The sequence below is a fragment of the Helianthus annuus genome, chromosome 3 (assembly GCF_002127325.2).
Source record: "Helianthus annuus cultivar XRQ/B chromosome 3, HanXRQr2.0-SUNRISE, whole genome shotgun sequence".
In the NCBI taxonomy this organism is placed as follows: domain Eukaryota; kingdom Viridiplantae; phylum Streptophyta; class Magnoliopsida; order Asterales; family Asteraceae; genus Helianthus; species Helianthus annuus.
Window position 1 is genome coordinate 107,545,842 of NC_035435.2, and position 17,434 is coordinate 107,563,275.

Here is a 17,434-nt window from a genome sequence, read left to right on the forward strand (position 1 = left end):
TCCGGCGCTCTTCCAACATGTCGAGATTGGATCGGAGTTCCTGCTCGTTTTCTTCCCAATTTTTGCACCTTTGATTCGGGAGCCCGATCTCTGCGGGGATCACTGCTTCGGTACCGTACGTAACGCTGAACGGTGTTTCTCTGTTACTTGTCTTGTGTAGGGTTCGGTGAGCCCATAGTACGTTCGGCAACTCGTCTGCCCATCCTTTTCCTTCGTAACCCATCCTTCTTTTTATCCCATCGACGATTCGGCGATTTATCTGTTCGACCTTCCTGTTCCCCTGTGGGTGAGCGACCGAAGAGAAGACTTGGTTAATTTTCAAACTTTCACACCACCGCTTGAATGGGTTCTACGCAAACTGTTTTGCATTATCACTTACTATATATAGCAGAAGACCGAAACGACACACGATCTGTTCCCAGAAGAACCTCGTCACATTATAGCCAGAGATAACCGTGAATGGTCTTGCTTCCACCCACTTGGTGAAATAATCTACTGCCACCAGCAAATACTGAGCACTTCCGCTTGATCGTGGGAAAGGCCCAACTATATCTACGCCCCACTTTTGAAAGGGCCATGCGGCAGTTACTGGGATCATCTCGTTCTTCGCTCAAAGGCTTATCGGCGCGTGTTTCTGGCATTCATCACATTGTTGGAGTTGTTTTACCGCACTTTCATGCATTCCGGGCCAATAATATCCTGCATTCATTACTTTTGTTACAATCATTTTTGGTCCGGCATGGATACCACAAATGCCATAATGTATTTCTCTGATGAAGTAGCTGGCTTGCTCTGGATCGAGACATTTTAATAGAGGGCCGAGAAAAGTCTTTCGGTACAGACCCCCTTCTTGCATTTGGTATTGAAGTGAGTTGATTTGGATTTTTCTGGCTTCCGCCTTATCCACTGGCAAAACATCATGCACCAAGTAGTTGATGATCGGAGTCATCCAAGTTTAGGATGGGGCTTCTACTTGCATGACCTGTGGAGCGGTAATCGAAGGTGCGGTCAATACTTCCAACGGTACTTCCTTGGCGAGATGGCTGAATGATACAGATGCTAGCTTGCTTAACGCATCAGCCTTTTTGTTTTTGCTGCGGGGGATGTGTTCGACCTTACACGAGTCGAACAGTGCCATTGCTTGCTTTACTTGCTCTAAGTACTCAATCATGTTGTTTTCTCTCGCTTCGTATCCACCGTTCACTTGGTTTGCTACAAGTAGTGAATCGACATGGGCTACGACGTTTTTTGCTACGACTTTGGCTGCTAAACGTAAGCCTGCCAGCAATGCCTCATATTCAGCCTCGTTATTGGAGCTTTTGAATTCTAGGTAAAGTGCATACGTCATATCCGTGCCATCAAGATCAGTGAGTATTAGCCCGGCTCCCGCACCCTCAGCGCTCGAAGCTCCATCCGTATACAAAGACCAAGGTTTGTTTGGAGCTTGCTCAGTTCCTTCCACTTCCTTGTCCTTCGGCATTTCAACCAAGAAATTGGCTATCACCTGCCCTTTTAATGGGCCTTTTGTTTTGAAGGTGATGTTGAAGGCGCCTAACTCAATCGCCCATTTCGCCATTCGACCAGACACTTCAGGCCGTCGGAGGACATGTTGGATTCTTTGGTCTGTTCGAACCTCAATTGGGTGAGCTTGGAAATATCGACGAAGCCTTCGCGAGGCATGGACCAGGGCGAGAGCTAATTTTTCCAAGTTTGGATACCTTGTTTCGTAATCTTTTAACATTCGACTTACGTAATAGATGGGGATTTGAGCTCCGATTCGATTGGCGACTAAAACTGCACTGATGGCGCCGCGTGATGCGGCCAAGTATACTGTTAGCACTTCGTCCTCTTCCGGGACGGTGAGAGTTGGTAATGTGCCCAAGTAAACTTTAAGTTCTTCAAAAGCACCTGCAGCTTCGGTGGTCCATTTGAATTCTGACCTAAAACTTTTTCTCAGTACGTCCATAAACGGGAGTGATCTATCTGCTGCTTTCGATAAGAAACGATGGAGTGCGGCCAATCGCCCATTTAGGGATTGAATTTCTTTGACTGAGGTTGGAGGCTTGATGGTAAGAATGACATCTATCTTGTCAGGGTTGGCTCGTAAACCTCGCGATCCGACCATGACGCCCAAGAACTTCCCTTCTTCTACTCCGAACGTACATTTTTTAGGGTTCAATTTCATATTGATGCTTTGGAGTCGGGTGAATGTTTCACGTATATCTTTCAACATAGCCTCTTCATCGTGACTTTTGATCACGATATCATCAACGTATACCTCCAAATTTCGCTCGATTTGGTCTTTAAAGGCTTTGTTCTTTAAAGGCTTTGTTCTTTGTAAAACAGTAAATTCCCTCATTGGTGACAAAGGCCATCTTATCTTCATCTTCGACCGCCATGTGTATTTGATGGTACCCTTTATAGGCGTCCAAGAAACATTTTAATCTGAACGTGGCAACGGAATCGATCTTCTCATCAATTTCTGGTAATGGAAAACAATCTTTTGGGCACGCGTCATTTAAATCAGTGAAGTCGATGCACATTCTTCAGGAGTTGTCTTTCTTTCGTACCATAACTGGGTTTGATACCCAGGTCTGATACTGGACTTCTCGGATGATCCCTGCATCTAGGAGACTTTTTACGTCTTTAGCAATTCCTTTGGCTCGATCTAGTGCCATGTGTCTCTTTCTTTGTGTTATCGGCTTAATTGATTCTTTCACATTCAAACGGTGTTGTGCCATGGATCTAGGAACTCTCTGCATATCTGAATGTTGCCAGGCGAAAACGTCAATGGAGTTGCTTAGCAATTCCCATAGGAGTTTTTTTGGTTCGCTTCGGAAGCTGAGCTTCGATTGCCACTTGCTGTTCTGGGAACTCCAGATTGATTGCCCAAAGTTCCGTGGGTACTTCAGATTTTTTGGAACTTGATTCTGTTGCGTGCCTTACTTCCGTGACGAATGAATTTGACTGGAACAGGATAGTGGCGACCCCTGCCTCGGTGGGGAATTTTATGGCACCGTGTATTGTGGAACTGATTGCTCTGAGAACTCTTAATCCACGACGTCCGAGTATTACGTTGTGTGATGAATGAGTACCAACAACCAAAAAGGTTAATTGAACGGTTCTGCTTCTATCATTATCTTTAAACGTGGTCGGGAGAGTAATTTGCCCTATCGGACGAACCACCTCTCCCGAAAAACTTATCAATGGAGTAGACACCTCAATTAGCCTTTTTTTCGTCTGGGGGGCTAGCTGTTGAAAACATTGTAAATACATTATCTCAAAGGCACTTCCTCCGTCTACGTATATTCGCCGGACCAGATGACCTGCGATCACGGCCGATATTGTGATCGGACCGTCCTGAGCATCTTCTGGGTCGATCAGAGGGAAGTACGTAGGTTGGTGCATCCAAGCTGCCATGTGCTGGTTCGGTCGTTTTAACCCCTTGGTTTGGTAGATCGAATCATATGGATACCAGCCTCGGTGTTCGGATTGTCGGCCGCGGTTGTTGACTTTTTGCCATCCTTTACTTCCTTCACGAGGTGGGAGAGTTTTCCGGATCGTACGACTTTCTCAATTTCCTGCTTTAGTGCCCAACACTCATCGGTCGTATGCCTCTTGTCTCGGTGATATTCACAATATTTTTTGGAATGTTTGTCTGATGTAGGCCGCTGCTTCGAAGGTGTAAGAAACCGCGTGGTTTCTGTACTAAGGATCTCGCTCGGCGACTTAGTTAGTTCGGAGAAAGTGTTGAAACGTACGTTACCGGTTTGGAAGCTGTTTCGATTAGACTTTTGATACGGACCACGACTTCGGTTCCAATTGTTGTTTCTATCTTTTGGTGGTGACGCGTTCCCTCTCCATGACGCAGTTCGAGCTTTTTCATTTTTTGCTTCTGTTTCATTCGGCTGTCCACAGGCTCTTTTCGCCGAACGAAGGCTCGGGATCGCTCCATAAGTACTTCCATGGTTTTTGGGAGATTCTCGTGAAGTTTTTCCATGAGCTGATTGTTGCGTACTCCGTGACAGAAACCGGAAACGCGGAGTTGATCAACTGCTCCGCTGATCTGCATGCTTTCTCGATTGAAACGATCAATGAAATCTTCTACCGACTCTTTGTCGCGAAGCTTTATGTGGTGAACTTCAGTGATGTCTTTCGAGCAGCGTCGCCGTTGACAGAAATTTTGCAAAAACATACGCCGAAAATCCTCAAAATGATCGATCGATCCTTCCGGTAACCCATCGAACCATACCCGCGCTGATCCGGCGAGAGTCTGAGCGAACATGTGACACCATGCTGGCATGGGCCATTGTTCGACCTTGGTCGCTCCGGCAAAAGCGAATATATGATTGTCCGGGTCGGACGTACCATCGTAGAATTTTAACGTTGGAGGCATCTTTAGCTTTGCCGGCAGTGGTGCATTAGCGACCCTTAATGTGAACTTTGACTGAGAAGTCATAGATGTAGGCTGATACGGCATGATTAACTCTTGATCCTGAGGGTTTAAACCCATAGATCCCTGGAGAAATAGGTCGTAAAGACCGTTATTTACTGGAGCGTTCGTAAGAGTGGAAACTTGTGAAACGCATGTTATGGGAGTGGAGATTATTGGACTTACCATAGATCCAGAGGCGAAAATTCCAGTGGAGATGGGGTTAGCCCCTGGGTAAGCACTGCTGAACAAGTTCGTGCGGAGACTCTGTAACATTTCCTCCCGTTGCTGCTGCTGCTGTAGTTGCCGTAGTAAGTCAGCGTTTCATAACAGGAAAGCATTATCGAGATCAGGCAGCGTGTAACACCTCAAAAATTTATGTCCAATATTATATCGACACGTGTCATGAGCTTTAAACGTGTAAAAGATTGCTTATGAGAAACTAAAGTTGACAAACAAAGAAAGTACGTATGTAAAAGGATTCAAAACGTCAACAATGGATAAATATACCTTGCAATAACCCTACATGATGTTTATACCCTTAAACGAATGAATAATGATGCGTATGAAGCCTTTTGTGAAAGAAAGTGAGAGTTTACAAACCGCAAGGGTTAAAAGTGTCAACATGTTTAATTTATACCTCTGAGTGACCTTTTAGCAAACCTGAAGCCTTGTAACGATTAATTATGCTCACTAGAATAAGTGATAAAAATTTCACAAGGTTTCGATAACGTATGAGAAAGTTATGATAGCATTCGTATATGAGGGGTTAAAAGCGTCAACGCTGAAATTTAAGGCTTTTCGGGTGAACATAAAACTAACCAAGGACTTAACAAAGTTTGGTTATGTCTTAAGGTCCTTAGAAATCAATATGGTGGGTTAAAAGTGCAAATAATAAAGTTAAAACCACTTTTAAAAGGACCATGGGGCTGAAATGCAATTTTTGAAACTTGTTTAACTTGTTCTGGGCACCCATACCGGTCGCATAGACCATGTAAAGGTCTTACGCGGGCCGCGTGACCCTCTGTAGCGACAAAAACAAGCACAGCTGCCTATTAAAGCTGTGTAACCGACTTAAGAGCTTTGTTTTACATACCAGGGGCTGCCCCAATGGTATTACATGCACTAGGGACACTTGTATTGATCATAAATCATCTGTAGACTTATTTGGAATGATCCTATGCAATTTAATTCCCTATATAAGAACTTCAAAGTTGTAACATTGGGCACTTGCACTTGAAAAACTTTCACAAATCTTGTTCTGAAGATTCCTGAAGCTCAAGGCCACTCTCTAGAGGTCATTAGTCGTGCATAGGACTTCAGTAAGTGTCCTTAACCTTTCTTAATTCAGTTTTACTTAGTTTAATGGCCTAAAGTCAAACCGTCGTAATTAAGGTTTGACTTAGTGATTAATCACTAATGGTCCAGTCAATTCTCGAATTAAGAGTAGCTTTAAGTTGGTAATTATGTGGGTAATAAACCTTAAAAGGGTACTCTCCGATTCCCACTCTAACTAGGTCAATTGTCGGGTCAAAGTTAATCATAAAAAGTCAACAGAAAGCTAATTTTCAAATTAAAACATAATTAGCAATGTAGAAGCCATGAAACCTGTTTTATCACTCACATAACTTGGTAATTAATATAAGAACATGTCTAAACATGTTCAACCCGACAATTTTCAGTTTAAGCTCGGTTCGGGACCGAAAGTCGCAAAAGTAGACTTTTGCTATGACTTTCAGTTCTGACCCATTAGAGCATAGTTTAGAAATGCCTTAGAGCTTTACTAGGACCATGTTACATGTTAGTATAACCATCTGTGATTATACAACTTGGTTCATTAGTTATCCGATTCATATGCATGTTTCTGTTATATGCCTAAATGTTGACCGTTATGCCCTTTTGACCTTAAAATCATATTTTTGAAAATGTGAAAGAATAGAAACCTTTATTACTGAAATATAAACATGTCCCTAAATTTTCACATCAGTTTGAGGTCTAGATTAGGAGTTATGCTCAATAGCGTAATTAGAAAGTTTTTTATTAATTAAACGGCGTAATTAGCATAAAGCCTATCTAAACCCAATCTTTGATACCAAACTTTTTACCTACTGATACAAAATAATATTTTGGGATTTTTGAAGATTTTTATTCATTTTTAGGCTGAGCATAACATAGGGTTCTAGCTTTAATTCGGTAATTGTTGGTTTTGCCCTTTTGGCCTATAAAATGAGTTTTACAAAACATTTTGACACCAAACCTTTTGCTACTGATTTTATATGATAAATAAAACATTTTAAGCTTTCTGGAATGATAAAAATATCAGCTTCTCTTATAAAACCCTGAAATCGCTTAAAATCGCCTTTTTACGCGTTTTTAACGCATAGTATAAGTTAAAACTATTTTTAACATATAAGGGTTGATACCTACTGATGTTTTATGTAAATTTTCATAATTAAACAGTAAGCAAAAGTTTTAAACTCAGAATTCTAATTTTGACCTTTAAAGCTTATGTGAAATTACCAAAATGCCCCTTCGGTGCATAGTTTGGTTATAATTAATAAATTTCACATATATGCAATACCATACTGATATAACTTATTAAAGTAAGTATTTTTACTGATTATATCAAACCTGAAACTCAGATTTATATTTAAACTCTTTTAAAGCTTTAAAATGACCAAAATACCCCTACGGGGCATAATTCGAGTTTAAATTCATTTTGGGCATAATGGAAGGTATCCTATTGATATCACAACATATTTAGGGCATATTAACTTAGGAAACCTGTTCATGACTCATTTGGTTACCCGTTAAGCACTTTTCGCGTTCGATGCGGTTTATGTAACTAGTTTGCATAAATTAGCCGAAACGGGTCAAACCTTATCATTTTATCTCAAAATCCAGAATGTGTTTAGTTTACCCATATTAAACAAGTATACAAGATTGTCGGGTCTAAACCACATTCTAATCCGGTCTTCGCTTAATCTTGCGTTTTGAACCGTATCTTCTTTTTAAATCTAACCGGTCTAAGTCTAGGCTTAATTAAGACCCGTTAGGAATCTAATAGGTTATTAAAAACCTTCGTCCCAGATTAGGAGCCCGGTAAATGCTACGTTCACTTGCTGTTTGTGACTTATACTTGCTCAGGTAAATACTTTTAACTTATTTTCCCTATACGGGCTTGGGATACGGTATTATAATAATACCGCTTGGTCGGGTGTGTAGTCATTTAAATCGGATTGTGATTAATGCATTTACATAACCTGATTTAATCTGTATTATTTGGTGTATGGCCTTTGGGGGTTAAATGACCATGTCCCGGATATCCATGGCGTCATTCATTGAAATGGCTGTAACATTCCCATTTTATCATATAAGCATTACAGGTTTGGTTAAATTTATTACCCACTAGTAACTAGTAACTAGTTTATTATTAATATAAATATTCAACCTAAATAGTTTTAAACACTATTTTACATAGTTGGTTGAAATATTATATTAATTAATTGGCTTGTATATGGGTGACCCTTCTAAATAAAATAAAAATATATAATAACTTATTAGATTACGGTTAAGTTAACTATTAGAAATATGAAGTATCTAGTCGGACCCAGGAACCGTTTAATAGTTAAATTATAAAAATACATTTTTGAACCTACTCTGTTTTTAATAAAACTTGGTTCAAAATGTAGATAATATTATTCTCGTTCTAAAGACATATTTATTACTTTCTAGAACGTTATATTTTAGAAGTTATACGCGCCAAATAAGTGAAGCAGGTGAATTAATTATAAGAATAAAATAATAATAAAAGAAATTTTCATTTTGAGAACAATTGTTAAGTGCACGTGTGACAGTGAGATTAAAGGAAAAGAAAAATAATAATAATAATATTATTTGAAATATTATAGATGTAGACTTGTAAAGAAATAAAATATTAAAATAATAAAAATGAAAACTAAAACTTCCAAAATCATACGTGTGTGTATAGTAGAATATGAGCATTTAATGCCAATGACTACGTGTGTGTAGTAAACCTTCCCCTCCAAGTAAATCTTTGGTATATATATGAACACAAAAGCCACCATCTTAATTTCTATTTTCTTTCTACCCTTTGGTCTCGCCAGCCATCCCATCTCTTTATTTTAATTTTTCTCTTTTATATGACACTATAAAAGCCATGTCTCGTTTTAAGTGTTTTAACTCCCGATCATCGCTACCCTTTCCGATTGATCTGAGTCTCATAACATATGTCAGGGCTCTGCCCGACTAAGTTGTTGGGATTCTGTCTCGGGACTTCGGGACAAGGTTGAATTAGGGGTACTATACTTAACACGAGTGCAATATATATTTTAATAGCCCAAAAGTTATACCCAAAATTTATACCAGGAGATTTTCTAGTTAAACCCTAAAGTTACACAGTGGGTCCATTCTCTTTTCTCACTATTTTATTCTCTTTTTGTAATTTACCCAAAACTATTATTTATTATTCTGTTCTCATCAAAAGTCATATCTACTATTTTATTTACTCAATAGGAAACCCTAATTGAGACACCCAAGTAATCCTGCACAACTCCTAAAAATTTCATAACAATCAGAATCGGAATCAGGGCCCCTAAAACTCAGAGGGGGCAATCCCCATTCGATATTTTCATCAAAATCTGTTGTCAAAAATTTAATTTTAATATTTCATCGACTCAGCAAGCCTACACCCACACGTGGCCACCCTATAGTGAAACTGTGTCCCTTACGGACCGTAAGGGATTAGGCTTACGGTCCGTAAGCATGTCAATTTTCGTGTATAAATAGCAGGCATCGGGACTTGATTTCTGGTTTTATTACGACGATCAAATTCAATCTGCACGTCGAGTTATAGTCAAAACAGTCACAAAATCACTAATTAGTAGAGGGGGTGCTGCTACAATACAGGGTATTAACTCGATCGCTATTACGATTCATTTTCCGACCGATCAATATATCCAATGGATGTTTAAGTGTCGCCCACATTAGGGTTATACTTTGTCATTCGTCGTTAAATCGATGGATGTTTAAGTATCGCACTTTGTTGTTCGTTGTGAGAATTTGATCTCGTGAGTTATCGTAATTGTTGTATTAAGTTACCTACCTAGTTCGTGTGCACTAGGTTACAAGGCTAAATCAATAGGCTAAGCTCTGCCTGTATAAATCTGCAATATATCAAGGCTTATCTGTAGACTAAACTTTGGCCGTATGAATCTGCATGATTATAAAGTGAGTCATTCTCTTTTTATCAAATGTTTTACAATACTCCAAATTATTTTCAGAGTTATAATTACAGTGATTAAGTTTATGTAATCACCAAATTACAGCCAGTATGTGGGGTATTGTGCACATTACTACTGTTTTAATCACATTAGGTGGGCGAACCTAAAATTAAGTGATATACGTCATTCATTGGGGCAACCAATGGTGATATGACCACAGTCACAGATCCGGTCGAGTGACAAATACTGTGGGTAGTTGGTAGATATCAGAAACATATGTAAAAACTCTTAATACTGTAAATTATAATAAACGAGTCATTTTAGTAAACTGAATGATTCACTCAGTATTTCCCGCTGACAAAACCTTTTTAAAACGCGTTTCAGGTAATTACAATAGATTGGAGTAAGGATTGGATCCGGCACTAAAAGACTTCAAGAAGTGGCTTATTTTATTAATTAAATCAAATTAAGAAATATTGTTTTTATTAAAAGCTACCTTTGTAACAATGGAATTTATTCCATCTATTTAAATAAAATCCGGTGTTTCTAAACTCTGATATTTTTCCTAACTCACGGTCCTGATGAAATTTCCGCTGCAATATTTTTTAAAAATAATCACCGGTACCACTGGACTGCTCGCGGCTTCCGATTCCGGCCAGGATGGGGTCGGGGGGCGTGACAATGGCCACGACCTAAGCACAGGGTGTAGGCATACACCTGACAGTTGCATTATGTAAAAACTGGTAACCCACTTAAAGGAATCAACCTTGTGGGCATTATACCTGTGGCGTGTCAGTTAATCTTGTCCGGCTCTTCTAACCGGCCCTGACGGACGACAAATAAGTAAAACTGTATACAAGATTATTTTAAATAATTGTCCCAAGTTATAAAAGATATTTTGTGCCTTGTGCATTCAAACTAATTTTCTTAAACTCTTTTCAAAATGAGTCAGTTAATTGTATTTACCAGTGTAAACTGACGTATTTTCCAAAAAGGCTAAGTGCAGATACTAGACTAAATAGGCTGGCTACTCCTGGCATCATTAATCAAGTCTTGCAAGCTTTAGATGTTAAAGTCTGTTGAACAATGATCTTTTTATCTTTCGATCCGCCTGTGGATCCATTACAGTCCGTTTGTGATACTTTGATATTACTATTTATTCGGTTTGTAATGTGATTCATCTTTTGCTTCCGCTGTGCATTTAAATTGTGTTGTTTGACTATGATGATATCAACTACGCCACGATACTCCCCACCGGGCCCACCGGTAATACGTGGAAATATCGGGGTGTGACACAGCGGTGTGGAGACTGGAGCAGTAACCGAAACTGTGGCTATAGAGCTCGCGACTACAAAACTTGCGGGTGGAGGTATCGTTGCCGATCCTAACGAAACCGTCGAGGTGGCAGCTGTTGTGGAGACAACTGTTACAGGTGCATCTCTACCTTCCAGAATGTCGTTATAAGACGGGAAAGTACTTGTAGATTCCATAATTTCGAATGAAAAGAATCAACGAAGTAGATTGTGTGAATTCGAGGGGATAGCGCCACTGAAGACTCAAAAACCAGTTGATCCGAGCTGGTAAGAGTAAAGCTTCAGATGATCTTAACAAAACCTGCAAGATTATAAGGAAGAAAGCACACCGTTAGCCTCGTCACAGGGAAGGGGGCCTCTCTGTGACCAAGCTCGGGCGTGAGAATAAGTATTTGTGAGGAGACACAAATCAGGGAGAGAGAGAGAGAGGAGAGTTTAGAGAGAGAAAGTAGCGATTACCCTTTGAAGGAGGTCTTGGCAGGGTATTTATACTTTTTAGGCATGCTGACGTGGTGAGTTAGTTGGGTTCGGACCAGTCGCTATCAGGTAGTTAAAGCTGTGGGCCCCCAGTTAGTTAGGGAAGATCCCATTGGTTGGTCGTTCCGACCAGGAGTGGTAGGTCCGACTAGTCCCTTGTGCCAACGATCCGACCTTGCACTTTACTAAGTATTCGGTCCGGCCAGGACGTATCCTCATCAGATATGGTTCGGTTTTTTCGATCAATTTGATTATGGGTCGGTTAATTCGGTTTTTGACACACCCCTACTACCATCTACCCATAGAATAATGTTTGTCTAGCTCATCTACCCAAAAGCATCAGCTGAAGATGACATGTACGCATGGTGTGGCTGGAATAAATGGGTGCCTCCAAAGATTAATTATTTTTGTTGGCGTGCGTTGCTAAACAAAATTTTGGCAAAGGCTGAACTCAGGAAAAGAGGTGTAAATTGTGAGAGCATAATTAGTTCCAGATGTGGATCAGAGGCGGAGATAGTGGATCATATCCTATTTAACTGCAGCTTTTCTAAACCAATCTGGTGGGCTGTAATGTTATGGTTAAAACTCCTGTTGAGCTTGAATGTGAAGACCTGCAATGACGCGCTCGAGATAATCAACAGACTCAATGGTTCACAGGCATGGAAGAAAGTAATAAGTGTCATTGTGATGACCGCGATGTGGCTAATCTGGAAGGCGAGAAACAGTAAAACGATAGAAGATATAAAGGCAAGCTCGTTCCTTTGGTTAAAAGGCAGATCTAATTAACATAAAGAATTTGGATTGGGATAGATAGTGTGATTTCAACGTTTAAGATGTCATAACATAGTAATTGTTGCTCGTTGTTGTAGTTTTTTATTTCTTTTTTACTCTTGTACTTTGTTTGCAGGGTTTACGGCATTACTGACCGTTCCATAATATAATCGTAGAATCTTTTGCCTTTAAAAAAAATCTACCCATTAAATAATATTTTGTCTACCTGTCCCCTAAGTTCTGACGTTATCTATTTTTATTTTTAATGTAATAATAATCATATAAATACTTATCTATTATAAATTATAATTTTCTCCACTCTAAAATCTATACTATATAATAAAAGAAATCTGTTTTGAGACACTTGTCATTCTCTCATTTAATTGATAAAAATTATAAATAATACTAAAAATAATAATATTTAATCTAAATTAATACAAATTCTTATTATTAATAATATTTAATCAAATCTAAAATCTGTCAATAATTATCATTTAGTTTAATATCTTCTAATTAATAATAGATAATCTCCTACAAAATATTATCCCCGCCCTTTTTTCTCTAATTTAGTTAATATCCTTAAATTACTCATAATCTTTTATTTTTTTAAATAAGTAATTCTTTTTCCACAAAATAATTTAAAGATAATTATACAATTGCATTGAATTTAATATAAATTTAATTATTAATTTTACACTCACACACAAAAGTTTATCCCTATTATAATAAATTAAATAAATATGGTCTAGAAAAAAATGTGGTTATTGCATTACGGTAATATTTATTAATACATTGTATGTGTTTCATAATGCTAAAATATACATCTAATCTGTATCATTTTTAGGATAGTTATTAAATATCATGGATTTGATAGTATAAATTTTATATAAATATCGTTGGTTTTGTTTTTCTTTTCTAAACGGCAAATTTCTTTACACATGACGTCTTTAGGACTTGAACCCAAGACCTCCCCCTCTCCAAGTGTTTAAAGTTTTGTCTTTATCAATTGACCGTGTTCTTTATGTTTAAGTATTATTTATATATTTTCTAATTGATAGGTGTAGCATACGGGTACTTAAACATGTTATTTATATATTTCCTAACTAAATTCATAAAAGATAGCCGGCTTATAGCCTAGCGCTATCATGACGTCTAATAAACGTGTTTTTACAAATTATCTACAGAGCTGCATAAAATACTGTTTCTACAAATTATGTACAAAACTGCATAAAATACTTTTATTATTATTATTGTTATCATCATTATTTTGCTTCATATGTTATAATTTAGTGAGCCAAGATTTATTTGCCCTCTTATTTTACTCTGTTTCGGATTTTATTATTATTCAATTTTAAATTTTTTATTAAAAAAATCAATAATATCTTATCACAAAAAACATTTTATCATATTTTAATCTTCATTATTAACTATACTTATTTTATTTAACCCGTGTAATACACGGGGTTCTAACCTAGTTATATTTTAAAATTAAACAACCCAAAGATTACATCGACTTTACATAATACTAACCATTACTATGTACATGCAACTTTTATTTCAAACAATAAAATTCACAAAAGTTACAACCAAACTTGATACGAGTCACCACCCATCAACACGATACATACAAGTCTATATACAACCTCCAGACGACAACTTGATCATAAGCTAGTGGTGGCCGGGGAGTTTATCCATGATCTTATTAATAAAACCCTTCTTCTCGTGCTCTTCCTCGTGATGCTCCACCCGAATGCTTTCGGTTTTGGGTACATCCGGCGCCCCTGCTGGCGTCGTCACAGTTACTTTCGTAGTCGCGGTGTACACCTTCTCTGGAACTATTTCCTCCTTGTTTTTATGCCCCGGAAGCTTCTCCTTGATTTTCTGCATCAGCCCCTTCTTCTTCTTCCTCCTCCCTCTTTCGCCGTCGTCTTCAGACTGCTTTCATACCCACAACCAACAATTAATTAATTAATACAAATTTAATCCTTTTTTCCGCTCAGTAATTACGTAATGTTTTTTTAACAGTTAATTTCTTTTAATCCATGTCGTTTGCAAGACTTGAACACATGATCTCCCTCTTCCAAACCCAGGTGTTTAAATAGTGTGGCTCACCACCTTTGGTGTCCCATGGCGCCCCTCCCCATTTCCTGGGCCCTATTGGGTGTGGGGGCGCATTATGAGCAATTTCGTTAACTCCATTTAGTTAACGAATCAGATTCATTTTCTTTGTAATTCCTTTTTAATTTTTATTTTTTTATATATAAAGGGCTTTAAAGAAGGTGTTATCCCACATGTAAGTTGATTATAAACCCCTCGCTTATGGGACACATAAATGAAGCTATGGTATGATAGACTTATACCACACCACCCAGCCTAACTATGTAATTCAATTAACTATCTTAAAATATTAATTAATTACTTTTAACTTTTTTTTAAATATTAATAAACTATTTTAAAATATTAAATAATTACTTTTTAGCCTTTTTAAATTTTAAATATTAAATATTTAAAGAAACTTTTTTAAACATTAATTAGTTATATTCCGTTATTTTTAACTTCTTTAAAATATTATTAGTTAGTTATTTTTAACTTCTTTAAAATATTAATTCAATTATTATTTTCAACTTCTCGACTGATTTGTTACCGAAAGTAAAACTTGCGACCGTTTCAAATGAATCTCAGCTGTTATGATTTCGATCGCAAATTAGTCGCTAGTTTTGTGATTTCGTTATAATTTCGGTCGCAAATCAGTTGCTAATTTTGTTACCGTATTTTTCATCTGCGTATTTGGCCCGGTTTTCTAGTACCGTAATAAATTGATCAGCTAGCAATTGTACACTTTCATGTACAAATAGATCCGAAAACATATTGTTCAATTAGCTAATTAACTTGTGGTAGGATTTATATCTTACGGAGCTGGAGCTAGAACTTCCCGGCTGTTGCTGAGTTCCGCCTTCAGCATCATCAACTCTCATATGACACGGTGGTTGACCACCCGTCTCAACCCCAACCCCATCCCCAACCATAGGCTCAGTAACAGTAGGAGCGAAGTGGGTTCCACCGTGCGTTTCGGGACCAGCGGTTGTTCCTGCATGCTGAACCGGGTCTACTGTTGTGGCGACGCTGGTAAGGTGAACGGGGACACCGTGTTCGTCGGTGAGTTGAACTTGGCGGCCGTGCTCGTCGGTGAGTTGGATCGGGTTGCCGTATTCATCAAAAATGTCTGCCATTTTAACAAAAGTTTTGGTGGTGTTGATGAAAGTAAACTAAAAGTTGAGGAATTGAATGTTTTATGGGAGCGGTGGTGGTATCTTTTGCATGTAAGCATACAAGTTTTGAACCTACACGTATCATGATGTTTTGTCCAAATTAGTCAAGATATGCCACGTCGGTACGTTTTGCCACGTTTCATTTCATTTCGCAACTATATCTTAGGTCTAGGACTAGGACTAGGACTGTAAATGAACTAAACGTTCAGCGAACAGTTTGTGAACTTTTCGGCAGGAAGTTTGTTTATATTCGTTCGTTTAGTAAATGAATGAACACGAACAAGAAATTTCGTTGGTTAACTTAAACGAACGAACATGAACAGAGGTTGCGTTCGTTCGTTTATGTTCGTGAACGTTCGGTAATGTGTTCGTTTATGTTCGTGAGCGTTTGGTAATGAGTTCATTTATGTTTGCTTATTAATATTTATTTGTGTTAGTTCGTTAAAGGTTTTTATATGTTGTATTTTGTTTTATTATTTCTAGTTTTTAAAATTTTGAAACCCTAGTTATCTTATATGCCTCTCACAACATCCCTCATTTCACTATTTCAATTTTAGTTTGTGTTAAGGCTTAACAAACTCTTAATTTTGTGTTTATCATATTTTTGATAATCATGCCAGCTCTATTCGGATAATTATGTTAAGTGTTTATTTATTTTTTGTGGATTCTTGGTAATGTTTGTGATGAAAATGCAGATTTTATTCTAAAATGAATATTGTGTTCATAAACGTCCTTTGTTTTCATTTATGTTCATGAACATTTGTTAGAATTCATTAGCATACAGTAAGTGTTCGTGAACAGTTCACGAACATGTTCGTTTCCTTAATGAACGAACACGAACAAGAAATCTCGTTCGGTAAGCGTTCGTGAACAGTTCATGAACAAGCTTGTTCCTTAACAAACGAACACGAACATGTCCTTGTTCGTGTTCGTTCGGTTCGTTTACAACCCTAGTTAGGTCTCCTTTGCTAAGAAAAATTACATATTTTTCGCAACTATATCTTAGGTCTCCTTTGCTAAGAAAAATTAAATATTTAAGAGCATTCACATTCTATCCATCAAAATATGTGAGGGGGAGTTTTTATATTATAAAGGGTATAAAAAGTGGTTGTGAGTGGAGGAGAGAAAATGTTACTGTTCATCTGTATATTTGAGGGGACACTGTTCACCCACCATAATTTTTTTAATATATATTGAAAGTGGTTGTGAGTGAAGCAGAGAGAAAAATGTAATTATAATATTATTTAATTAAAAAGGAGAGAGAAAAAGTATTTGTTTTTAGTGGAAATATATTGATATAGGAGTTGTTTTTTAGTGGAATGTATGTATAATTTGATGGATTGGATGTGAATGCTAAAAGGATTTCCTTAATTATCTTCGCAATTTATTAACAAAAAATATCCAAATACCATCAAAGTAACATTCAAAAACAAAATCTAATTTCTTTTCCTGATATGTACTTGTTTTCTCTTCTTTCGTCTTGTATGTCATCCCAAATTTTAGTTAAAAGACCAAAATGCCTTTAAGGGACTGAAATTACAATACGAATTACTCATCTCTCCTTTATATTCTTTGCAACTCACAACCCACCACTACAATTTTAGCCACCACTCACTATCACTACCAACAACCATTGCCTAGTTTCTATAAAAAAAAAACTTATTCTCGGTTATGTATAGCAAATTACATTCAACTTTCACCATAGGAGTGAGCCCCTTATGACTAAAGACTTGATATCAAAGTCAACAAATTCAGATTACCCAAAAGAGTGAGTTGCAATTTAAAGGGTCAATTGACATCTGAATCAGTGAAAAAGTGAAACCCCTAATGGAGAAATTGAGAAAAGATACCGATGCCGGAAGCAACGCCGGTGATAAAAGCGGAGATGATACCGGAAGCAATGCTGGTGATGAAAGCCGATTCAAAGTC

General features: G+C 37.7%; 1 protein-coding gene across 2 annotated transcripts; it reads right to left on the reverse strand.

Moving 5' to 3' along the window:
• Nucleotides 1-13,768: 13,768 nt before the first annotated feature.
• LOC110927751 (late embryogenesis abundant protein) lies at nt 13,769-15,535 on the reverse strand. 2 transcript variants are annotated; one of them, XM_022171182.2, is made up of 2 exons: nt 15,149-15,535; nt 13,769-14,174 (listed from the first exon to the last, which is right to left on the reverse strand). In XM_022171182.2, the coding sequence occupies exons 1-2, from the start codon at nt 15,464-15,466 to the stop codon at nt 13,905-13,907; spliced, it is 588 nt and encodes a 195-aa protein (XP_022026874.1). In that variant the 5' UTR covers nt 15,467-15,535; the 3' UTR covers nt 13,769-13,904. The 2 variants fall into 2 exon arrangements, with proteins under 2 accessions (XP_022026874.1, XP_022026875.1); XM_022171183.2 differs by having other exon boundaries at nt 13,769-14,171; nt 15,149-15,531.
• Nucleotides 15,536-17,434: the final 1,899 nt, after the last annotated feature.

Coding starts and splice junctions, on each gene's coding strand:
- LOC110927751 (XM_022171182.2), bottom strand. CDS start 15,466: ATGGCAGACATTTTTGATGAATACGGCAACCCGATCCAACTCACCGAC. Junction 14,175..15,148: donor GAAGTTCTAGCTCCAGCTCC/GTAAGATATAAA, acceptor TGGGTATGAAAG/CAGTCTGAAGACGACGGCGA.